Here is a 27255-nt window from a genome sequence, read left to right as displayed (position 1 = left end):
CTGCTCCCCTCAGCAGTGTACTTTGTCAATCTGCCTGTTCTGTTCCCCACTCTGTCTCTGGTGAAGCCTCTCATCACCCCTGAGCCTCTAGCCTGTACCTCAGTTCTGTGTGCATAAATAAATAAATCTTAAAAAAAAAAATTCTTAAAAAAAAATTTAAAAAAATCAGCTTTGTCTTACTATTGTTTTAGAATACAAAGAGTCTCTGACATCAAATATCTGTATTCTTTTCATGTATAGACCCTTAGATGAATTAATTTTTTTAAAGATTTTATTTATTTATGCATACCAAACCTGTGGTGAAGGCCAGAGGTGGAAGAGTGATGAGAGGATTCACCAGAGACAGAGTGGGGAGCAGAACATGTAGACTGACGAAGTACACTGCTGAGCAGAGAAGTATTTGGGTCAGAAGAGGTCTTCAGTGCCATATGGATCACCTCCAGGCCAGGGGATGGAACTCACACCCAAGAGACTGAGACCAGCTTCACAGTGCTGCACTTTAACCCACTGTACCACCAGAGAGGGCCAAAAGTATTAATTTTTAATAAGAGATTTAATTTTCTAGCTGGCTAAAAGATTATAGAAGTACAATAAGAATCTGGATCCTAAAATCATTTTATAAAAAGACTAGAGAATTTCCCTATGGCAATAAGAACATCATTAACACCTGGGTTTCCAAATAAGGTACAAAAAAAAAAAGTACACACACAACTACTGATAATTTTAGAAGGAAGTAAAATCAACAAATTCATCTATTACAAAAGTAAGAAAAAACTTTCAATTAAATGTATCTTTGAGCTAATGAACAAGAAATGGTTTCTGGTAGAAAATTTTGAAGACTACAAACTTTTTCAATAGGAAGGACACACCTATTGTGATTGTAAGAACATTATTTAGTCTGGGATCTGGCACCCTTCTACCTTCTAACTTTCTGTACTACCCCCTTTAACAACAAAACTAATCAGGGAACAATGTACTGGTAGTTACTTCTGTCACAGCATTTAGTATTCTCTCCACCAGGAATGCCATATCCAATTCCCGGTGTCCTTGAAGATTTGCCCTACTCTGACAACACCTGTCAAAAGAAGACTGTTATTTTCCTCCCCTAGAGTTCCACATAAATGCAATCAATATCATTCACTAGAAATTAATTTCCTTGGGACTTTGTTTCTTTATTTTTAAACTTAGAAAACTTTCTTAAGATCCTACCAGGCTCAAAATGCCAAGTCAATACATATATATAATGCACATGAATGCACGTGTGTACACACACACACACACACACACACACACAGAAGCAGTCCTTCCCCTTGATTAGAGTATTACTCAAAACATCTGGATTGAATTTTGATTTTCCTTTAACACTTCTTTACCTCAGTTTTGTCAACTGGAAAGTGAGGGTTAAAACAGTATCTACTTCACAAATATGCGATGAAGACTGAAATTATCTGTTACACATGAATAAACTGATATATACAGTATAGCAGTATCTGACAAACAGTAAATTCTACACTAAAGTATTAGCTATTATTACCACTACTAATGCTACGAACATCATGGCTCAATCCACAGCAGTCAGCAGTGTTTCTTTTTATACAAGCGTCCAATAAATGCTTTGAAATGATTAATATTCACCTAAGTTTTAAAGATCTATCATGGGGTATATGGAGGCTTATAGCACCAAAGATCAAATCCAATATAAGGATCTGGTAGAAAAAACTATTGCAATCCCTCAAGCTACTTAAACATCACAAACATATTAAGAAAGTCAAATTGTATAAAACTAATAATCCAAATAAACCAAGATTTCCTTTTTTCTGGTTAAAAAAGGTAAGAGACATTTTATGAAAGAATTTTATATTCCCCTATAGGAAGTGTGCCCCCAAAAGATAACTATTTCTAAAATGTTATCTTAATTTCTAATCAATCAAAAATATGTTAACAAATTCTATTTTAAAACTGTGTATTTCCAGTCTCTATATTAGTAACTGCAGTAGGAAGCTTCATCATTTATCATTTTACCTTGAAAAGTAGTATTAAGTTAAAGTTATCCCACAAAGTAAATCCCTATCTTTAACACTTAGAGATTTAGCAAGCAGACTAGTACTTTATTGATAGTCTTTTACAATATATTTTGATTATCTGCCTCTTCACCCTTTATCAGCCTGAAGAGATAATTCTAGCCATTGTAATTTGTTCTCACAAGAAAATTGAGTCATTTTTTTTCTTGATTTTTTGACTTGTGGTTTGTTTCCACAACTCTAGTTTCTTTGTGTTGACCCATGACTACAATGGGTCACAATTATGGAGACCAACATTTTACTTTAAATACTAAGAAACTACAGTATAAAGTAAGCCTAATAATAAGCTGATCTGTACTATAACAACAATGTCACTTTCAAATAACACAGTTTATATTAAACTAAAGTCTCAGTAAGGAATAACAAGTCTACCTGAACTGCCAAGGGCTGGACTAATTTAAACTTTGAGTAAGATTTCTAAATGACTATTTATGAAAATACAATAGAAATGAAAAAGTGTATTTTGTTTATAGCCATATCAGCAACCATGCTTCCTTTCATATCAGCTTTCACTAACTTATCATTTGCAATGGAGTTTATAGACTTTCAAGACTGTCAAGCTTAATACCAGCAATTTAATTTTCCCAATACCAGGCATCCTGGTTTATTATTCAACAAACTGATGTTGTAATAGCTCAAAGAAAACAGTCTGTCTCGTTTTACAGCTTAATTACTGATTAGCAAATATATGTGACAAATGAAGTCACCATTCACTTTGCTTCCTGTTTCAAGAAACTCTTACAAGAAACTGGATGATGGGAACACAGAATAAAAGATCAGTATGGTCACATTAGGAATTAGAAAATTAAAAAAAAAAAAAAAACTCCAGGTAACAAGAGTTTAAGAAATTTTTACGGTTTTATTTTAGGTCTTTACCCCAAATATTCTAAAATTATATGTATATTGATTTATATATATTGAAATCTTAGGAGGGCAACTCTATAAAAGAAAGCATAATGTGTAATATGATCTTACAGTTTTTCTCAAAATCTGAAGTGCAAACTTTTACTAATGACAGAATAATAGAGGGTAATATTTCAACTGCTCAGACTTCAAAATAGTATAGCAGCACAACTGAACCAATAAATATTTGTAGGACACTTTTAACATTTTTTAATTCCAGTGGAGCTTAATATTAAAAAAAAGCTATCAAAATAGAAAATACATTTAAATGAAAGTGGTTTAAAATGCTCAGGAAAAAGCATAACTTTCTTATTTATTTTGTAAGCAGAAGTTTATGTTCAACTAAAAAATAAGTTTACAATAGCAGGCAATAATTCAAATTAACGATGCTCATAAATGAAGCCACTTAAGAGATTTTTATTAAGGTTCGTTTTGTTTTACCAGATTAACAACTGCTAATCAATCTATTTTTAGAATAAAAAAAAAAGAGAGCAGTTTAATGAACACCATAATCAGTTTTAAGGAGAGCAAAGCTAAAAGAATGCTGGGTATTTTTCTGTTTTTTTTTTTTCTTTTATAACCTATTGACCATTACTTTCTCTGATGTGTAGAAATTACCCTAGATGGTAATTTTGACAAGATACCTGTGGAAGATAAAGCCATTAATGTTAACTAGCTTAAATGCACATTAAATAAAAATATTAATATGTAAATTTATCTTTATTACCGTTTTAAAGTGTTCTAGAAATTAGGTAGATCTACTATAAGTTTACTTTGTGGTATAAAAGCTACACAGTAACTGGCAGCAGCTGAAATATGACAGTACACAGACACACTTAATTTCTCTCTGTAAATTAAAGGAAACGTTTGCCAAAGGAAGAAAAATTTATTTGTTGGGTGCTAACCAACATGACCTAAGCCAGATATAAAAGCAGGTTAATTCATTTTCACAGTGAAGTAGAAAGGATTTTCCCCCCGAAGATGGAGTCGGAGTCAGAGTCCGATGTGATCTAAAGCAGCACTAAGCTGCACAGAGAAAACAATCAGGCGCTACAGAACCATTCCAAGGGCTACACTTGCCGCTTACCAACAACACAGGGCACCCAAACCACACACTGCAGTATTTAAAGGGCAACCAATGACCTGTTTAAACTAGAGAACCACCCAGCCACATGCAAAACATACCAACAGAGGGTTCACAGCAATGGCATTACCTCTTTTATGTAATTCCCTCAGGGGAATACTGTCTCCTCCCCCGTCATAAGGCAAATAGGGATCAGAAGAAGCATCCATGATTAGAATTTTGAAAAAGAAGAAAAAGAAAAAGAAAAGCTTGCTAGCTTAAAAAGACGGTGGCATTTTTTCTTCCCCTGCTGCAGCAGGCAGGGGAGATGCCATATTTGATGAGGGTTAGAACTGCATGTAGTTTCACTCGCTGAATCAACTGGGTTCTTCCACAGTGGATGATGTCATCAAAGGGAAATTATTGCAGCTTGGTTGCTAGTGGCTACAATCTAGCAAGGCTTAGAGGCGGAACAGCCTTCTTAATCAGGTCCTGCTACGTATGATGATGACTAAGCTCCAAGCATAACAGGCAAAACTGGTTTGAGAATTTTAAGCTCCAAGTATAACAAACAAAATTGGTCTAAGAATTTTAAAGCATTCACAATATAGCTTCTACAGATAATATAGGCACTATAGGAAAACAATAGAACCACTTTCTATTTTAAGATAAATATAAGGAGAACAAAGTGCTTAAAGCAAAGATATGAAAAAGAAATTCTAGATGTAGACAAAAATGCCCTTTTTCTTCTTTAATGCAGAAAAGTGCTCTAATAAGGTGGTGTGACCAGATAATATTAATGTGCCAATTAATGTTACATGAGTTACGATAAGAAACTAGAACAAATCAGACTCGAGAATTGTTCCTAAAAGTCTATTCTTTATCTAAAATACACTGCAAAGTTCTACTGTGAATTTAAAAATGTAAACTGCAATTTTAGTTTTGACTGAACAATTGAATAGTGTTTTACCTCACTAATTCCCTTAGGCAGGCTCTTCCTTCCTTCAAGGAAGGAGGCTAGCAAGAAGCTCAAGCTTTTGAGGGGTAAGAAAGCTCATCAACATATTAAGTAACTTAACTGTTTAATGTATATGGAATAGACAGGTTTACTTACTGGGTAGATGACTTTCCCATTTTACTATTTTTCCTACTTTACAAAGATTTTGTGCTTTTAAAAAGAGGAGGGGGCTTTTAGTAAAATGTGCCCTAAAGTTTTCTTTGTTAGCAATTTTTTTATTAAATTTAAAAATAAAGCAAATTTTTGCTTGAAACTGTCATTCAAAAAAGATGTTTTTATAAGATCAAAATACAAATTATTACAGTTACCTATGAGGTGAGTCCTATAGATTGAGAGTTTCCTGAAAGAGCCATGTTGCTACAGTGCCACTAAGTAAAAAGCTGGTATTCCTTAGAAGGCACTACATAGCATTTAACAAACACAAAATTTAATTTAAATGTTATTGTTCCATGAAATAAATGGGTAAATGTGAAATAGACACTAACAAGATACTTGATTTTTAAGGACTTACTTATATTTAAGATTTAATAATGGCCTTTGAAATATTTTCAACTTTTAGGGATATATGGGGAAATACATAGATATATGTTGTATATATTATATGCATATGTAAATATATTCATATAATTGAATACATAATGTGTTTATATATGATAAAAAACAAAACCAGAGCAGGAGAGTATTTAAAATGATTAAAGTTTTTATTCAGCAATAGAGGAAAGAGACCCCACTGCAGAACCGGGCTCAACTCCCACTAACACAAGGAAAAGTACAAATTGATAGCCAAGAAGCAAAGAGGTGGGGTAGGAGTGTCAATGGATGGAAAATTACAAAAAGGAAATATGTGGGGAGAGGGGAGACTGTGGCTAAACAGAGCTAACAAGATTCTTTCAGGAACACAGGCCTAGGAGATCAGAACAGATACCACCTGCAAGATCATGAGGAATGAGAGTAATAGGGAGGGCTGGGGGCAGGAAGCAATCTAGCTAAACCACACAGCTTTCCATAGTGGTTGGACCATTCAAACGTGCATTTTTTTTAAAACACCTAACGAGACCTACAAACCTGGCTAATTTTAATCCACTGCTAAGAGAGTTTGGTTACATGATGCCAATACCCTGCTTCTGTGTCCACAGGTCTGAGGAAGGGCTAAAGCCTTAGACTGTGAAGTTCTACTTCGTCCTAAGAGCAAATCTGGAAGATAGCCAGCCAGTCTCTAGTATGGTCATCTCTAGCCACTTCACAAAATGTTACAGTTTAGACAGTTTTCCTGAACTTTCCACACAGAGATAATGTGAAACAAATAAAATCAAAAGTATTCTGAGTAAACCTAAAATAATATAGATATTCAAATGAAAATGATAGAATTCAATACTTTGAAGGCAATAGTGCAGAAGATGGAAAGCCACAAAACCCTGAATAAAACAATCTACCTCTTACTTTCACATGCTGTTACCAAATGCCCCAAGATTTTGAAGGAAAAAAAAAAAAGTTAGATGATGCCAAGTGTTTTTTCTTTTAACTATTTATCTATGGGAAGTAGGAAAATACACTTTTAGGAATAAGCCCTATCAATCATTTCTCTCACATTGAAACAAACCATTCCGACATGATTAAAAAGAACATAAGAACCTAAATTTTAAACTCATTGGAATGATTACCACAAATTAATTGCTCTAATTTAATTTTCTAAACAGTTGGTTGACTAAAGGTAGTCGATCAGCCAATCTCACTAAATTCTACTCCAAGTGAAGAACTCCAATTTAAGGGTAATGCTAAAACTTTCTAATGCCACTTGCGTGTTTCATTTTCTTTCTTTATAAAGAATCATATGGTTTCCTTTAATGAATATGAATCTGACAACAAATGTTGGTCTCCTTTGTTTCTTATAATGAAAATTTGTACATTTTCCAAAAAATTGCTTACAATTATTCACTCAAATTAAATATACAAAATTTATATAAATATACCAAGTCTAACTTCTCAACCATTCACTAGCTTAAATTTTTAATTGATACTACTAATCAATCATTGTCATTAGATATAATATACTTCTATTTTTAATCACTATATCCTAATTGAGAATTTATTCTAAGCTAATAACACTGATTACATTTTTGAGATTAGTTAGTCCATCTCTTTACATTATTTTCAGAACAAGAGCAAGAAACAACTAACTCTATTATATGCTAGAGTCAGGAGTCCAAAGTGGCTGTCATCTAATTCAGAAGTTATAGAATTTTAGTTATAGCCTTTCTTTTTTTTTGAAGTATTACCATAAATGTTTCTGACATTTCACTTGAATGACAAACAAAAGGAAATTGCTTAGAGTTGATGGGGCAGGATCTAATACATCTAAAGGGAAAGGGGCATTCATATACTTAGCTCAGTCCTACCACAAAAGCCAGTTATTGTTCTAAAGATTCTACATACATGTCTTATATGTCAAAGTCTCTATATAATTTTCCGAGTGATTATTTAAAAAGTACTACCACTGTTTAAAGAGGACAAAACCAAGGTGGTATAAAAATGCTAAGCGACTTGCAGAAGTCACAGAGCTAGCAAAGTCAGGATGTAAATTCAGATCTACAATTTTGAAAGTCATGGAATGTAACATTCATTCATTCAATCCATATGCCAAAAACACTATAGTTATTTCCAGTGATTAATAATAACCTTTTTTTGGTATACTAAATAATAATTAGTCATGAAAAAGTATTTAATACCCAACTGCTTGTTCTCCTGTTTACTTCCACTTGTCCAGACACTAAGACACACTAAATAAACTTTTCCTGATATCTATGAACTTAACAGTCTCAACCATTTTTTGGCTTTGAGTGATCTCCTGATTCACAAGTACATACTAAGAAGCCCAGCAAAAAAGTGAAGATTGAGAGTTTCTAGCAATCACATGGTGTCAATAAAAAAAAAACACACACAACACATTCCAAAACACCAAGGCAAAATGGACTAATATAAGTCAATACTTCAGAAAAAGGGACAAAAAAGGCTCATTCCAATATGTGTTTTCCTTAAGCATATAATTTCTAAAGTGCATGAGGAAAGACTGAGAAATTAGGCAAAAAGCAGCAATTAAGAGACAATGATAGGTTAGAACTGTCAGTAGTCTCAAAATGCCAGGGAACTAAAAATTGAACGTCAGTGCTCATCAGACAGAAAATGTCGTGGTAATCACACCAAACTTATCACTAAAAACATCATTAGCAATAATAATAATAAGCCAAAAATAGCCTAACTCTCAGAAGTCTGAAACCATGTGGCAAACTTTCTCAATCTTTAAGCTAATCAATGTAATTTGCTCTTAAGATTCCCTGTTGACAAGTAAAATCAATTAAGTATAATTTGGTGATGACAACATCCAAAGAAACTGTAATTTTTTGCTTAAAATATCCAAGATTAAATCAAAAATTACAAAGCTAACAGGCATTAGAGTCAAAAGGTGGGAAATAATGCAATGAAAACAGACACGGTGGTGATCTAATATTAAAATATTCAGACATGGACCTTAATGCATTCCCAAAAATCAGACAGAGAACCCAAGAATAAAGAAATCTTTCTATATAAAATAACTAGTCAAATGAAAATTATAAGCCTGAAAAAAAAACTAAAATATTTAATTGAAAATGAGATACCACTAGGCAACTATTGTAATAGGTAAAATCCAAAATACAGACAATAAATGCTGACACTTCCGTGAAGCAACAGAAACTCCCACTGATATGTAAAATAGTACAGGTACTTCAGAAGGCTGGCAATTTCTGACAAAACTAAACATATTTTTACCAAACAATCCAGTTATTGCATTATTTGGTAATGCAATACCAAGTGAGATGAAATATTCAGGTAAAAAGAAAAGAAAAAAAAAAGAATAGAAAATACTGAATAGAGTTTAAGCAACAAGAGGGTCTTAGTGAAAAGAACTGATACATTTAATTAGAGTCCTAAAAGAAGAGAGTAAAATGGCAAAAACAACATTTGTTGTTGTCCAGGATACACTGGACAAAATTATCCAAAGAGGAAAAATAAAGTCAAATCTTAATTCATGAAACTCTAATAACCTGTTAGGATAAATACCCCCAAAAAAACATACTTAGACATAATCTGTTTAAACTTCTGAAAACCAAACACAAAGAAAAATGTCTTCAAACAGCCAAATAAGGATTGGGATGGGGGTTGGGAGGTTAAGACTGATTGCTGACTTTTCAACAAAAATAACAGAAGGCTAACACCAGAATCACAATTTCAAAATGTTCAAAGAAGATAACTGTAAATTACATCTGGAATGTGGCTACAAAAATATAACCTTCAAATAAAGGTAAAACAAAGACTTTCTTTTAAAAAAAAAAGTGAACTTGGTGGTTGGGAGCTGTATAATGGACTATGGTGGAGGGTTACGGGTTCTTTGGTGGTAGAAGAGTTACAGTAATCACACCTGAAGGGAGAAATCTTGTCAAAATATGAACAAGGATGTGAAACAATTGTCCTTCATTAAATGAATTTTAATTAAAAAAAAAAGACTGCAAATCTCAAGGCAGGGTGTGAAGAAAAAAGAAAAACACTGAATGAACTTAACTACTGATAGATAATAGAAGAAATGCTGACGAGATTTCTTTTGTACAAAGATAACTCAGACATGAAAATGCAGTGAATTATGAAAAATAATGGAGAAACTACAAAAAAAAAACAGCTAAGTCTAACTAGACATTGACTGCAACAAACAATAATGTCTTATGCGTTTTAAAATAAATGGAAAATTTAAAAAGAGAGCAAATAAGACATGAAAAGCAGGAGGGACAAAAGGTACTCTTAAAAACCTTACATGTCCCATGCAGTATAAGAGTAGTCATGCACCACAACACAATGTTTCACTCAACAATGCAAACAACAATGCAATGCATACATCTATATAGAACTTAGATGTATGAGAGGCAATACCATCTAGGTTTGTGTGAGTACACTCTACAATGTCAGACAATTATGAAGCCACCTAACATTATTTCTCAAAATGTATCCCCAATACATGACTGTAACCTATAGAATAAGGGGAGTAGATGTTATAACTACTAGAGTAACCCACCAAATGTAAGAGAATGGTAAGTTATAGGGAAGAACAGAAAAAAAATAACATGTGGCAAATAGAAAGATGCCAGCTTTGAAAGCAAATATATGAATAACAACATTAAATATAAATGGACTACTAATCAATAAGAGACCCATGTAAAAAATCAAAACTCATTATCGATGTTGCATTTTTGATGTAAGGATAGACAAATATTTCAATGTAACAGGTAGGCATACCACAAAACTGCATGAGAGTAGTTTAGTTGTTTCACATCCTCACCAATTGTTGGCATTACCAGTTTTAAAATTTGACCCTTCTATTATGGGTGCAGTAGTCTTTAAATTTCAGTTTTAATTTACATTGTCTGATGGCTTATGAGTTTAAATGCTTTTCCGTATGCTTATGGACTTTTTATATTACCTCACCTCTTTTGAAGGGCCTATTTTGCCCATTTATTGTTCTGATTATGTCTTCTGTCAGATATATGTGTTATAAATGTCTCCACTCACTCTGTGGTATGCCTTCTCACTCTTTTAATGTCATCTTTTGAGGAAGAGGTCATTAGTTCTAATTAAATCTCCCACTCAGAAATATCTAACTGTATATGGTAGCTTATAATTAACTACTTTCACTCCAAGAGCCCACAAAATTGTGTATATAATATGCACTAAAATAGAGGTAGTGAAAATTCACAGCAGCATTAACAGCCAAATTTGATTGTAAATAAATAAAACCAAACATCCATTAACAATATATAGACAGAATTTCAGCACATTAACACAATGGGATACTACATGACAGCATAAATAAATTCACCATTGCTATATTCACCAACATATTTAAATTTCAAGTAAATGACACCTGCCAGACACACACACACACACATATATATAAAATCCTATTTTATATAAAGTTTGCACACCTGCAAAACTAATTTATGGTAACAGACATCAAAATAATAGTTACTTTTAAAACTGGAAGGGGAACAGGGTGATTTCTAGGTAGGTTGGTAATGTTTTATTTTTTTTTTGAAAAGTAGTTACATGACAGGTGAGTTTCCATATGCCCCCTGGTTTCGAAATTATGACCAGAAGAATATCGCAGTCATGAAGATTAATTTGGAGGTTACCAAATTAACCAGGCAGGCCTTGTTTTACAGTGTTTTCCAGTCTAAGAACTCTAACATTTTTAGAAATAAAAATTAATATATAAAATCATATTTTCTTTAAAAAAAAAGTAGCTACATGATTATGTTCACTCTGTAGAAATTCACCAATTTTCACACTTACAATCTGATGACTGTTGGGATGGTTAATTTTATGTGTCAACTTGACTGGGCTAAGTGATGCCCAGATAGCTGGCAGGCTTGACAGGTAGACTGAATAAAGGAAGATGACTCACCAAAAAAAGTAGGGATCATCCAAACAGCTGAGGATGGTGACAGAATGGGTGAATTTGCTATCTACTGGCAGTGGGACAATTAGCTTCTGGCCCTGGTCATCAGCGATCCTGGTTCTGGGACTTTAGAATTACACTGGGACTTCAGTTCTGGCTCCCGTAGATCTCAGGTCATCAGATTTGAACTATACCGCCATCTTGCCTGGACTTCCATTTGCAGATCTCTATCATGGTAGATCTGAACCTCCACAATTGCATGAGCTAGCCTCTAACCATGTTGTTTATATCCTACCAGTTCTGTTACTCTGAGAACCCTGACTAATATAACTGTATATCTCTATTACTTTAAATTCTACTCAAATGCACAGTTTTCTTTTGCTACAAGGTTTGTTTTTGGCACAGAAGTGTTTAGAACCAGACAGAAGTGATAGATCCATACCAATTTGAATGTGCTAAATGCCACTGAGTTGTATACTTTAAAATGGTTACTTTAAGCTTCATGAACTTCACCTCGATTTTTTAAAAAGTTACCACAAAACTGAACCTCAATAAAACAATGTATATTTTATTAGTGGATACTCATGACTACAAATATTAAGAGTTGTAATGGCAAACTTACCTACTGCTGTGTCACCATCTAATAAATTGTCATCCTCAGAAGTCTGAAAATCCATAATAACACCTGCTCCATCTAAAAGTTCCTCATCACTACTTGCACTTGTTATACTGTTGTAGCTGTTTCTATAGTAGCCTCTATGGAACAGCTGCTCAGACTCCATTTAGCTGTCTGATTATCTGAAAAAAGGGGAAAAAATGGTTTCAACATTTTCCCAACATATAATATAAATCATCTAGTTTAACATAAGATGATTTAGCAATTCTATTCTCCCTATGCAGCTGTAAAAAAAATGAAGATTTTTTTTCAGATAGTAGTATAAAACAATCTCTAGTACCAATAGTTAAATTAAAAACAAAGAGCAGCATTTATAGCATACTACAATATATGGGTGAGGGTGAGGGTTCCCAAAAGAAAAAAAAGGTAGAAGAAATACAATGTATAATTGCTGTGGAGAAATTTCCAAGCAAGTTGTCCATAGGGAAGCAAACAAAATGGCTGAAATATCCAGTCTAAAGGGAATCTGTCCCTTTTGAATATTTTATCAGGTGCAAGTACTAATTTTAAAATATCAATACTATAATTTTAAATGTTTTAAAGCATTAATTACATTCTTCTTTATCACTTTAAATTTAAAATTGTCTGAGCCCAAAATCAAATATCAACCATTGAAAATATGATAAGTATCAATTTTCCAGTTTGTTAATGCTATGAATTGTTTTAAAATGTTTTGAACCTACAGTGCTAAATAAGCATGTTTTCCTTGTTCTGTCTATACTCCTAAATTGTTTGATTTTTAAAATAAACCTACCTACTTGCTCAACAGCAAAATGAGAGTTGAACATAAATGTGGTGACATTAGTAATAGATGTTAAATGTTAACAAGTGGGACTTGAAAGGTACAGTCATAAAAGCAGTCAAACTAGTAACACTTGTAAGAATACTAGGCATGTCACAGTAAGTACATATGGAAAATAAAGGATGAATGGAACTATGCATATTCCAATTTCAGTGTTGAATTTTAGGACTAAAATTGAAGTGTTTTAAGACAATCTACTACTCTCCAGTAAATATGTCTTCTGAACATGGAAAAATATCTTCAAAGAGCTACAATAGTTAAAAAAATTGTTACAGATTACAGTAATTTCGAAAAATAAACTAGATAATAATTTTTTATATATTTAGTATATAAATTTCCTACTTTAAAGACCACTTCAGAGAAGACAAAGTTATGAGAGTTCCCTATTCTCAGGGACATTCAAGCATCTGGCAGTATATTTGGTATTTATTTGGACAATAAATATCAAAATGTCAAGTTATTTATTCAATCAGTGGATCAAAAATGGAAATATATTCAGTTACCAATAAGCAAATCTTCTTTACTATAGAATTAATCTATAGTAAACTATGATCATGAGAGAAACTAGTACCCAAGTTACAAAGAGAAAGTACAACTCTATGAGTTTTATGGTTACTTCTCCCAAAGACAGACTATTATAATATACTGAGATTTTTCAGGATATACTAATAAAAGCAAGAATTTTATATTTAATTGCTAAAACAGAATAATGATGTTTATACAAAGAATTCTGTAGTGTTCCTAGAAGCACCAAATTAATGTTGTGACTGCTGAGTAAATAGACAAACGGCTTTTTTTCCCTAAAAAGCATTTTCAAGAATCAAATTAATTTTAGAATATCAAAACACATAGGCTAAGATTTGCAAAGACATTCTTTTCATCACTTGTTTACATGCTGATAAGACTTAATATATTGGGGATATATATATATATACACACATACATACATATATATGTATCAGTGAACATTAAACATTACACAGCAATGAGAAAACCCTAAAATAATCAAACCTTTCTGTGTATTTGGGAGTTTGACTAGCAAGTTCCAACATGTCTCCTCCACTTTATCCTTAAAGTTCCTGAAAAGCTGTGATAACTAAAAATTCAGCTCTCAAAATATTTTTAAACATTAATTTCACTGACATCTCTAAGACATCTGGACTCCAGATCTTTTTAATGAGAGCAATTGAACCCATTTCAAAGTTTATTGCACTCAGGCCTGCATGGGTTACTATTTCTATAAATTCAATCAGTTAAAACAAGTTATTTTTAATTCTATAGTGCTTATCTCAAAGAGCAGTAATGGCTTCAAATGTAGCTTAACCAAATTCAGTTGTATTCTAAGTATAAAATACCCAATGAAATTCTAAGACTTAATATGAAAAAAGAGTGTCAACTATTTCATTAACAATTTTATATTGACCTCAAGTAGAAAACTAGGTTAAATAAAATGTTATTTAAATGAACCACCTCATTTAAAAAAAAAAGTTTTATGTGGATACCAAAAAATTTTAAATTATACATGTGACTAGCATCTGCAGCACAAATATTTCGATTAAACAGCACTACTATAAAATATTCAAAAGTTTATGGTAACATATGGAAATACATATACTAGCATATACTAGTGTTAAATGCTTTTAAACTCTACATTCAATTCCTAGGCTTACCCACCAAAAAACACTTAAATTACAACACAGTAGTCTGCATATCAAAGGGGGAAAAAAAAGACAAAGAGCAATACTGATATTTTTTATTTTGATGTGGTATCTAGAGTAATGCGTCTGTCACTTGTCACTGTTTCCTCTTGTCCAAAAAAGTGTTAAACCCACTTCAAAATAATTTGTTAGACACATTCTACATTGCAAATATATTCTTGCAGTTATAAAGATTACAGCTAATTATTAAAAATTCCAAAGATAAAAGCCTGGTTCACTACAGTGTATTTCTAAACAGCCTCCCTATATACAGCCAAATCCCCCTCTAATCTGATCACCGACACAGCAGTCAGCTTGTCTTGCTTTTCAAAGAAAGCAAGTATGGTCAATAACCACTCCCCACTCCATGAATTAAAATGTTAATCACTTTTCACCATCCTTAGACCAAAACTGGAAGACAGCAAACAAGTCACATTCAGCCTAGCCTCTGCCCAGCTCTCAGTTTCATCTGGGGCCCACTACTACTCTACACTGGATGATGTTCCATCTCTCAGTCCTACCAGCCTGTCTCTTATTTCATGTCTCAGGGTCTTTGTTGTTCCCTCCGCCAGGAACGCGCCTTCTTCTCTTCATCTTAATAACTACCTTATTCATTCTTCAGACTCACATTAAACCCTCCTTTATTTATTTAACAAGTTCCTCATTTACTACATGGTAGGCACTATCCCAAACATATTACATATTAACTCAGTTAACATTTGTTTTATGGCTTTACAGCACTCCTGACCATTGTAATATAACTCTTTCTCTGATTACTTATTTAATGTCTGTCTTCCCCTCTAGAGTGTATCATAAGGCTTGGCACTGTCCACTTTTGCTCAACATTGAATATTCAAAAATTAGCACAGTTCCTGGCACATAAGTTTTCAATTAATATCTAATTAAAATTTTTATTTTGATGTGGTAACTATACAATCATGTGTCACTTGTCAGCAAGGATAAAATCTGAGAAGTACATTATTAAGACCTTTCATAGTGGTATTAACATCACAACGTGTAATGACACAGAAAACTACACACTTACGCTAGATGGGATTGCCTATTGGGATCATCATTCTTTATTAAGTCAGTCACTGATTGAAATGTCATTAAGAACACATGACTAGAATATTATTCCGCCATTAAAAAAGAAGAAGAGGCCCTCCCTGGTGGAACAGCGGGTTAAAGCACAGCACTGAGAAGCTAAAGCCACTTCCACATGAGTTCGATTCCCGCCTGCCCCGAGGTGACCACATGGCGCAGCAGACCTCTCCTGACCCGCCTGCTGCTCCCCTCAGCAGTGTACTTCGTCGATCTGCCTGTTCTGCTCCCCACTCTGTCACTGGTGAATCCTCTTGCCGCCCTTGAACCTCTGGCCTGTACCCCAGTTCTGTATGCATAAATAAATAAATCTTTATAAAAAAAAAAGAAGAAGAAGAAGAAGAAACTCTTGCCAGTTACTACACAGGGATCATGCTAAGTAAAACAAGTCAGACAAACAAAGACAAAAAACTGTGGTTCACTTAAAGATACAGAGGACAGACTGGAGGTTGGTGGTGGGAATGGGGGGATTAGGGTGGGAAAAGCTGTGGGGGCTGGAAGTAGGCAAACTGAATGAAGGTAGCCAATAGGTTCAAACTTCCAATTATAAAATAAGTCATGGAATTATACAGTATGGTAACTATAATTCACAATACTATATTGCTTATGTGAAAATCCCAAAGAGTAAATCATAAAGTTCTCATTACAAGGAAAAAACTGCAACTATGTCTAAAGAATGTTAACTAGATATATTGTAATGATTTCACACTATGTATACAAACATCAAGTCACAATGTGATACTATCAATAATCCATTATATATTAACTATACCTCAATTTTAAAAAATTGAGATAACTGAATTCACATGCAGTTGTAATAAATAATACAGAAAGATTCTGTATTTCTACCAGTGGTCACATCTTGCAAAACTATTGTACACTACTACAATCAGGACACTGCAAATGACAGTCAAGATACAAAACTTTTCCTTCACAAGATTCCTGACGCGGCCCCCAAATTGCCACATTCACTTTCCCCCAACCCTCTTTCCTTCATCCTCAACCCCTAAAAACCCATAATCTGTTTTCTATTTTTATAATGTCATTTATCAAGATTATGTAAATGGAATCATGTTTCTTTTGGAGATTCTCTGAAGATCACCCAGGTTGTTGCATGTGTCAGAGTTCTTTCCTTTTACTTATCAAGCAGTATTTCATTATATGGATATGTCGTTTGTATAATCATTTACTCACAGAAGAATGTGTAGCTTTTTCTATTTTAGCTATTATAAATAAAACTATTATGACTGTGCATACCTTTTAAAAAAAAAAAGTCAAAAAATTTTGATAACATATATACCTCCTGGCCTTCCCTGGTAGTGCAGCAGGTTAAAGCACAGCACTAAGAAGCTAAAGCCACTTCCACATGAGTTCGATCCCCGCCTGCCCTGGAGGTGACCCACATGGCGCAGCAGACCTCTCCTGACCCATCTGCTGCTCCCCTCAGCAGTGTACTTCATTGATCTGCCTGTTCTGCTCCCCACTCTGTCTCTGGTGAATCCTCTCACCCTCCATATCTCTGGCCTGTACCCCACTTCTGTATGAATAAATATATCTTTAAAAAAAAAACATGTCTCTGTGATCCCAATTTCTCCACATAGTCACCAGCTTTTGGTAGTATTACTATTTTTTGCTTTTTTAATTTTCATATCCTTAATTGTAATGATGCTGGAATATCTTTTTATGTATTTATTTGCTATCTGCATATCCTTTTCAGTTAAATGACTACTCATTCTTTTGCCCATTTTCTAATTAGATTCCCTGTACTGCTGAGTTTTATGTTTTAGGCTACATTATATGTCTTAGTCCTAGCAACTTTTTATAAAACATAGGTTGTAGAAGTTTTAGGATTTTTTTTTTAACATGTGGATATCCAATTGACCCAGCACCATTTTTTTTGAAAAAGTGATCTTGCTTCCTCTGAATTGCTTCTGTATCTTTTTAAAAAATTAATTGGACATGTTTGTGCAGGTCTATTTCAGAGTTCTCTATTCTATGTGTCTCTTATTATACAGCAATACCACACAGTCTTGACTACTGTATACATGTCTTGAAATTGAGTAGATTTATTTCTCATATTTTATTCTTATTTTTCAAAATCAGTTTAGCTATTTCCAGTTCTCTGACCTCCTATATAAATATTAGAGTATCTTTGTCTGTATATACAAAATCTTGTAAGGTCAATTAATACTCATAGCAGGAGTGAATAAGTATATAACAAATGAGTGATACATCTCTACCTGGATATTATATGAGAATTCAAATTTAGCAAGACTGAAACTGAACATATATTTGCCTAAAATATGCCTGTGTCCCTACTCTCTATCTAGGTTTACAGGATTACCACCTACCTAGTAGTCAGTTTTCTGAGTCACTTATTTAGTTAATACTATTCCACAGGCAGCTTAGCATTTTCAGTTCTATCCCCCATTCTCTAGGGAAGGGTAACTCTGAGTTAATAATCCAGCATGTATGGAAAGAAGATTTCACAAAAGGTTTTAGAGAGCTTCCAGATTGGCAAACACATGTGCACCAGAGGGAGACACACCCCAATTCTACAGAATAAAATCTTTTGCTCAAGATCCTCCCTAATCTCACCCAATACTGCATCTCTTCATCTAAATGCTCACCTATATTCTTTATCACATGTTCTTATAATAAACCAGTAAATAGAAGTTAACTGTTTCCCTAAATTCTGTGAGTTGCTCTCACAAATTAAGTGAAATTTAGGAGGGAAATCAGTCTAATTTGCAGCCAAGCTGGACAGAAGCTGTGGATAACCTGAGGACCTTCTTACACTGGCATCTCAAGCAGGTTAGGAGCATTCTTGTGGTGCTGAGTCCGCAACATGTAAGCTCTGACACCATCTACCTGGACCCAGCACTGAGTAGACTTGTAGGAAACCCAGCTGATGTTCTACATGAGAACTGCTTAATACTAAAGGAAAACCTCCACACTGTTGGTGACCAGTCATGTCAGAAGCTAAGTGTTCTGTTTGAAAGTAAAGAAGCACACAAATGCAAGAAAGAGTGAGTAGAAAACCAGGTTTTCCCCTTCACAGGGAGGAAAATACTAAACTGTTCCCTTTACAAAAAAGACAATAGTCTTTAAAAAAAAGACAAAAAAAAGACAATAGTCTTTTTTGTAAAGACAATAGTCTTTACAAAAATAACAATAGTCTGGTATTCTAAGTGCCACAGGAGAGGCAATACAAGGTATCCGTAACAATGAAAAAGAATCCACATACTGCCTGGAAAAGTGTGTGAACACTCAGCAAATGTGTAAGCAGAGGATTAGGATGTGTAAACTAGACCATGAGGTGAACAGTTAATAAAGACAAGAAAAAGGCACATACAAAAACTAAAATAACAAAAGTTGCTTGGGTAACTTATGGGTAGGGGACTAGAATTGAACGAAGCCTGATCAAGAAGGGAAGGATTCACACATAATGCCGCGGAACTTACATACTTATTTATACACATCTCATGTGTGTATAATAAACAATTAAGAGGTTTTTTTTTTAATTTTTTTTAAGATTTTTTTTTATTATTTATTTGTGCATACAGAACTGGGGTACAGGCCAGAGGCTCAGGGGCGGTGAGAGGCTTCACGAGAGACAGAGTGGGGAACAGAACAGGCAGATCGACGAAGCACACTGCTGAGGGGAGCAGCGGGCGGGTCAGGAGAGGTCTGCCACGCCATGTGGTCACCTCCGGGGCAGGCGGGAATCGAACTCAAGCGGAAGCGCTTTAGATTCTCAGTGCTGTGCTTTAACCTGCTGCGCCACCAGGGAGGGCCACAATTAAGAGTTTTAAAAGAGAAATCGCATGCTCAGATATAAACGTCAGCAAGCCAACACTAGTAGTAGTCTGGAAGATAGATGAAAAGGCAAGAAACTGAGAGTCTAAAGACAGGAGAGGAGTTTGGTGACACTTATTCATGTAGACCTTTGAACAATTTTAAATATGAGGTAGGACATAATTAGCATAGCAATAAGGAAATATCTAAGAGGACTTAGTAACTTATAAAATGTGGAAATGGGCCCTCCCTGGTGGCACAAGGGGTTAAAGTCTCAGCAAGATCAAGCTATCACCAGCCACTATGGCATGAGTTCACTCCCCCAGCCAAGGAGCTAACCCCACATGGCGCAGAAGACCTCTCCTGTCTTGCCTGCTACTCCCCTCACTAGTATATTTCAGTAGATCTAACTTATCTGTTCCCTATTCTGTTTCTGGTGAATCCTCTTACCCCTACCCCACCTTTGGCCTACACCCAAGTTCTTGTATGCATAAACAAATAAATCTTTAAAAATAAAATAAAAAGTTGAAATGCTGTAAAATAAATCTAAGATAGCTGCTAAGTTTCTAACTAGATTATAGATTCAAAACTATTGGAAAAAGCAAAACTCAAGTCTCCCACAGTTCACGGGACTCTAAAGTAGAGTGTTCCTTTCAACAGTAGGATCACACCTCCAGGTTTTAGCCCTATTTAAGGTCAGACAACAGTGAAGGAACTGATTAAGCAACACATCACCATAAGGGTAGTAGAGGATGAAAAATGGGGAGACTCAAAATGGGTAGCCAAAAGACACATAGTCTGAAAATACATATTTTTCTTCTCTCAAAATAAAAAAGGCATGGGTAAGGCTGAGGACCATGGCTAATTTTCAAGATGTGTAAGTCAGCTATCTGGCTGGTATGGTAAACAGAAAAGTAGGCACATTTCTTAAGTCAAAGAAGAAGTAAAAATTCTACTTTTTAGCAATTAGAAAGACAAAAGTTTTAAAAGCAATGATGGCAGGGAGATGAAACTCTGACTCATCTAAACATTCCTATGTAAGGAACATTTCATATTTTAAGAACTCTATGTGCTAAGCACTGTTCAAAAATAAAAATGTGACAATGAATTTCAACATAATCACTATTCATTTATAATGCTTATAGGATTACTACTAATGTACTAGAAATTGTAAAAAATATAAACACAATTATTACTGATTAATGACATCATGTTTTATTGACCTTCTAGCTTCCAGTAATCTTCAGCACAAATTATATACTGTTCTCAAAGGATATTGTGATTTTTCCTATAAACTTACTATATAAAAGGTAATACCTGACAGAGGTCACAAAAGACACACAATTATAAGAATTCAAAGAAAAGATTGCATCTTGCTGTAATTGATAAGCCTTCTTTAAAAGAAACACACTTGAGTTGGAAGTTTAAAAAGTTAAAGAGGGTCCTCCCTGGTGGTGCAATAGGTTGAAGCACAGTACTGTGGGGCTGTCCCCAACTATTAGAGCACAAGTTTGACCACCCACATGGTGTGGCAGATCTCTCCTTACCCACCCATTGCTCCCCTCAGCAGTATATTTCAGTGGATCTGCCTGTTTTGCTCCATACTCTGCCTCTGGTGGTCCTCTCACCCCCCACAACTCTGGCCTGTGCACCAGTATGCTTGTAGTTAAAAAAATAGATCTTTTAAAAAATAAATAATAAAAAGTTAAAGAGGATTTTACAGGGCAGAGAAGGGGAAAAGGTTATTTGAAACAAATGTACCAGCATAAATCAAGTTATAGAATCCAGAAAGCAACAAAAACATTTGAATGTGAGTATGCGCACAGGCCATGAAAAGTTTTTCTGGTCAAATAAGTTTGGATTATAACGAATACCCTCATCTAAAACTGCAGTGGTACAGCATATGAAAGGTTCGAGAGAAAACTAATAGTAAACATTAATAACTAAGCAAAAGTTATGAACAGTTGCTCAAATTTATTCTATCAGGGAATGGTCCCCAGTCCCCTACCACATATAACATCAAGAAACTTAGGTCGCGGCATCAAAGGCAGTAAGAATTTATTCTGATTTAAACAAGTCAGTATACAAGATATGATAATAATGAAAGTGACTTCCTCTAAAAGTAACATTATTTTATATTTTTATCCTTAGTGTTCATTAAGAAAGCTGCAAATCCAAATTGCAGGGCCTTATTTTTTTTTTCTTAAAAAAACAATATTTTTAGGGCTCTCCCTGGTGGCACAATGGGTTAAAGCCACATTATGAAGCTCTCCAAAGTCACTGCAGCACAAGTTCAATCCCCCAACAGGGAGCTGACCCACATGGCGCGGCTGAGCTCTCCTGACCCCCCTGCTGCTCCCCTCATCAGTGTACTTTGTCGATCTGCCTGTTCTGCTCCTCCCTCTGTCTGGTGAATCTTCTCACCCACCACTCCTCTGACCTGTACCCCAGTTCTGTATGCATAAATTAATAAATCTTTAAAAAATAAAAATAAAAACAATAATTTTAAGTGGATTACCAGCTAAAGGAAGTAGCTCTCCACTAAGAAAAGTTTCCTAAACTCAGAAAACCTGTCAAAGTCACTTTAAAGTTAAATACTAGGGCTCTCCCTGGTGGCACAACCAGTTAAAGCACAGCATTATGAAGCTCTCCGAAGCCATTGGAGCATCAGTTTGATACCTGCCCCTGGAAGTGACCCACATGGCACAGCAGACCTCTCCTGACCGGCCAGCTGCTCCCCTCAGCAGTGTATTTCAGTCTATCTGCCTGTTCTCCCCATTCTGTCTCTGGTGAGTCCTCTCACCTTCCACATCTCTGGCCTGCATCCCAGTTCTGTATGCATAAATAAATAAATCTTTAAGAAAAAAAAAAGTTAAATCCTGGATGATTAAGGAAACTCACACAAACACAAACACACACATACACACACTGAGTATAAAAGCGAAGGTAAATAACCCAACAAAAAATGCTGTGGGACACTGACACATTGAATAGTTAAGTATTTTCATAATTTTGAAAGGCAGAACCTGTTACTTATTTCCATTAAGTGAAAGAAATACATTCATTTAACTTGGTTCTGATCAGAATTGCAGATCATATTGCATATCATGCAATATCTCTGTCTTTCAGCAGTGCAAATGGACAGTTTCCCCACATGGATTCATCCTCCATTTCATTCTTAACTGATAAACATTTAAGACTCAAAATGAATCATAGCTACAATAGCTACGGGCAGAGATGAATGTGTATAAGGAAAGTTTCTTAGAATAGTACTGGGTGAAATTTTTTAACACAATTTTCTACTTTCTGCAATTTTACCTTATTTTTATAATTGAAAAATAAATGAACCTCTCATGCTCTATTTCTCACCCTATATTGTGTCTAGTGTTTTGCCTAGTCTCACATGCAATATAGTACAGCCTTTGAGAAGAAGCACTCTCAAGTTTTACTGTCAGGCTCTGCTATCAATTCTGTCATTTACTGAAATCTTGGACAAATTAAATAGTTCCTCCATGCCTCAGTTTCCACATCTGTACAGTGGTATAACAGAAGTACTTGTTTTCATGACATTAGGGTTAAAATTGGTTTAAACCACAAAAACAACTGAGAAAAGATCCTGAGCCATAGAATTCACTCAACAATGATTAATACTTATAAACCATATTTTTCAATTTTAATCCATGCTGACAAGTTTAATTACAAAGTTAGTTTAAAGTTCCACAAAACAGTGATGTAGCCAAACCCCACAGGATACTGCTTTGATATCTGACCTACCACAGAGATCAAATCTGGCTTCCTGAGAGGTCTGAAAGTTATGCCCAACACCTCACAACAGGAAATGGAAAGCTTATCGCCAACAGGATCTGGAAAATAGCCAATTTACTAAAGAAACCATAACCTCAGCAAATCTCTTTCCCTGAACTGTAAATATTCAAAACCAAGTTTAATTCCTAGTGAGCTCTGTTAGACTGAAAATACAACTTTCAAGTAAAGATATAGGTGGTAGATATCATATTGACCTCCTAAAACTAGCTGACCTGTCTTTTGGGCAAAGAACGCCTCTGACAAGTGTTGGAGGTAGGGAGTAGGAGAAAGATGCAATCTGTTAAGGATTCTGCCAAATGGCTGCCCCAATTAACTAGAGATCATAAAAGTATATTCAACTTGAGAAAATATCTGTAGGTCACATACGGGATTTTTAAGTAATTTTATGCAACAAGAGAATAATCAGTTGCACCCTTTAAGAGGAAAAATGAAATATACATTAGCATTCCATTTTCTAATGACTCAAAAAGATATGTAAATTAACTCTTACTAGATGAAAAAAATATTTCTGAAAGATTGATCAATCAATTACGCAAACCACAATGATGCTGCAGGAACTGAATTGCTAGGCTCAGGAAAGTTCAGTTTGCAGAATTAAACTTCTGAATCACCATTAGCAACAAAAAATTGGTATGGTCACTGTGGATTCAATCGCATAAACAGGAATTTTTTTGCCCAAAGTAAACAATTCTCATTCTGTAATATGCATAATGTATATGTAAGTATCTTCTACATGCTCCAACTTAAAGTGCTATACATAGATATAATTAACTTCTGAGATTCAAAGGTAGTTTCTGGTCCAAGTTTAAGATAAACATACAAATAGTATATATAAGTGCAAGCTACATGTCTTGATAGACTCATAAACCCAAAAGTTTAAGATAAACATACAAATAGTATATATAAGTGCAAGCTACATGTCTTGATAGACTCATAAACCCAAAATAAAGATAGAAAACCTGATTATTAACTTCAAACCTGGGCAAGTTTAGCGTATAAAACCCACTCTGCTTTCAAAATTATTTTTTCCCTAGAATCTACTTCCACTGTATTCAATAGTCCTTCGATGGTTCCAGTAGAAATAGATGAAATCTTAAAGCCTGTCCAGGGGAATACACCTAAGGAGGGTGGGCTTAACATCATGTTGGTACCTCTGTCCTAGACAAACCAATATGAGTCCTGACATCAACAGTTGACCCAAAATCTGTGAAAATGACAGCAACTCACCTTGCAGCTCAGAGGCATAGCAAAATCGGTGGCTGTTTTTTGCGCTGCCTTTGGAATCTGCATCTGTTTCAAACCTAAATAGCTACCCGGGAGTTCCACCTGAAGAAAGCTAACACACAAGGAAAACTGCCGCGATTTAAGAGATACCTGGTGTTTTCTACTGAAGACGCTATGGAAATTCTGCCAGGTGACTTTTTTGGTCCGCCTTCAAACACTGGAGCAGCATTAAGTTAAATCCGCTTGCCCTGGAGGGCCCTGGAGTCAACCTGCTTCTAGCCAAAATTAAAAACAAAAATCTCCAACCTCACTTCCCTGTTGGACGACTGAAACTGAACCCCTGCTCCAAGTCGGGAATGAAGGATAACGACTTTCGACCCACCACACCCTCCTGCTCCTACGCAGCCCGGTTCCGGGCCGCGGGAGAACAGGGACTAAGGGAAAGCAGCTGAGGGTTCCGGACCAGACCAGCCCCGACCTACAGATCGGGGAAGAGAAGCAGCGAGACTCTCGAGTCCGACAGGTACGTCCCCAGCGTCTGCGCGTGACGTCACCGCGTTGACGTAAACGGCCGTGCAGCGTCCGGCCGCCCCAACACCGCCTCCTCCGGCCAAAGGCGGAGCAGCGGCAGCGCTTATTGGACAGAGTGGGAGCAGTGGGCGGGATGGGACGTGGCGTCCTGAGGAGGAACGCGGCTAGTGCTGGGCACCCGCGCGGCTGTCAACCTTCCCGGCAATTAACTCACGTCGCTCACGCTATGCTATGTGCCCCTGTGGTGACCCCGCGGAAGGACAGGAGGCGGCCACCTAGGGGGAAACAATCTCTGAAAGACGCTGGCGCGCTCGGTCCCCAGCGTCACCGCCACCTCTCACTCCCCGAGAGCTGAGGGGACCGCGGTGCTCGCCGCGAACGAAAGGGGAAAGCGGCTCTGGACGATCGCCAGTCCTAAAACTTCGAATTTGAAATCGGCAGCAAATATTGCAGCGCCTGGCTTGGCGGGTCGGGAAGTCAGCAGGGTCCCCGCGCCTGATGCGTCGTCGCCTTTTAGGTCCCAAACATACATACAAAAACTGATAACCCGAATTTTGCCTTTACGCGTTTCCAAAAAAATAATGCGTGGAAATTAAGTATTTTGGAGAATGTGTAATCTGCGGATTCTGCAGTCTGAGTGGAATTTATTTCCTGTTAGCAAACATTTAACAGGTGCAAGTCTCAGAGTTCAGTAAAAGCGGTCCATGTGCCCAAGAGCTCATTTTCCAGTGGTGGTCCAATGGCTGCTTGGAAAAGGCACCCAGACAAGTGTGTGTGAAGAAGTCTTTGCAGAAGAGTTGACTTCTGGAGCTTGAAGACTGAAAGAAGTTGGCGGGACGGGAGCTGGAGAGGCGAGGGGAACACGCTGGACCTGGTAGACATTTCCAGCAAGAGAGAAGGAAGGTTATTAAAGACTTACATTGACATGGTGTTACCCGAATGTAATGTGCAAGGTGTAGGTAGAGAGGAGCTGAGGAGTCAGAACTCAGCAGTCAGGAACCGTCGAAGGGCCATTAAATACAGCGAAAGTAGATTCTAGGGAAAAAGTAATTTTGAAAGCAGAGTGGCTTTTATAAGCTAACCTTGCCCAGGTTTAAAGTTAATAATCAGGTTTTCTATCTTTTGTTTGAGTTTATGAGTCTATCGAGACATACAGCTTGCACCTATTTATAATATTTGTATGTTTATCTTAAACATGGACCAGAAACTACCTTAGAATCTCAGAAATTAATTACATATATATGTATATGTATAGCATTTTAAAGCTGGAGCACGTAGAAGATACTTATATATACATTATGCATATTACAGGCTGAGAATTGTTTTCTTTGAGCGAAAAAAACCCACAGTGACCATATCAATTCTTTGTTGGTGGTGATAATTCAGAAGTTTAATTCTGCAAACTGAACTTTCCTGAGCCTAGCAATTCAGTTCCTGTAGCATCATTGTGGTTTGGTAAAATAGTTTATTTTAAAGGCAAGCTGGTAAATTTCTTGATTCAACAAAAATCACTTGAATGACCCTCTGATTACTGCGCAGGGTGGGTGAGTAGATCTTATTGGATTAAATCAAAAGAACTTTGGATGTTCTATTGTTTTAAGTGGTCTTGTCTGAGATTCAGAATTAAAGAAAGCTACTGTAATCTACAATTTTTTCAAAAGCAGAAACAACAAAGTAATTTTTTTCACTTTTTCCTACTGTGTCATCATCGATTATTTTATAAAAGGTCTAGTGACACAATGGGCACTGTGTCACTAATAAAATAAAATTATGCTGAGAGAAACCTAATTTTTGGGTTTGGCGCCAGCACAGTCGGGGAGTGAGTATCAATGGTTTGCATCTATAAGATTGTCCATTGATTGAAAACAGATACATTGGTTGAAAATAGGTATCATGTGGAAAGTCACTTGATGCTGCCCAAGTATATTACCAGACAACTATTCCAGAGGTCATGGAAAGAAAGACTATCAAATCTTGCAAAGCAAGAGCAATAACAGTAAAATACTTTTAGGATAGCATAAAGTTTGGAAGGAAAGACCCTATGTTATGCAATGCTCA

General features: G+C 35.6%; 1 protein-coding gene across 5 annotated transcripts in view; it reads right to left on the bottom strand.

The window, feature by feature from the left end:
* Nucleotides 1-25220, bottom strand: part of CLCN3 (chloride channel, voltage-sensitive 3) — a 66252-nt gene extending 41032 nt beyond the window's left edge. For 2 of the 5 annotated variants that reach the window (XM_004682389.2, XM_004682391.2), the window contains exons 1-2: nucleotides 24670-25220; nucleotides 12166-12341 (exon numbers count right to left, since the gene is read on the bottom strand). In XM_004682389.2, the coding sequence (XP_004682446.1) occupies nucleotides 12166-12325 (160 nt within the window). In that variant the 5' untranslated portion in view covers nucleotides 12326-12341; nucleotides 24670-25220. Of the gene's footprint in view, nucleotides 1-4198; nucleotides 4587-12165; nucleotides 12342-24669 lie in introns of those variants that run through there. The other 3 variants (XM_004682390.2, XM_004682392.2, XM_012724890.1) reach the window with 2 other exon arrangements.
* Between the last annotated feature and the right edge of the window lie 2035 nt (nucleotides 25221-27255).

Source organism: Condylura cristata, unplaced genomic scaffold, assembly GCF_000260355.1.
Source record: "Condylura cristata isolate star-nosed mole 26May11 unplaced genomic scaffold, ConCri1.0 scaffold00014, whole genome shotgun sequence".
NCBI classification, from domain to species: Eukaryota; Metazoa; Chordata; class Mammalia; order Eulipotyphla; family Talpidae; genus Condylura; species Condylura cristata.
Note: the sequence above shows the minus strand (reverse complement) of the source record. Positions and strands in the feature narration are given on the sequence as shown.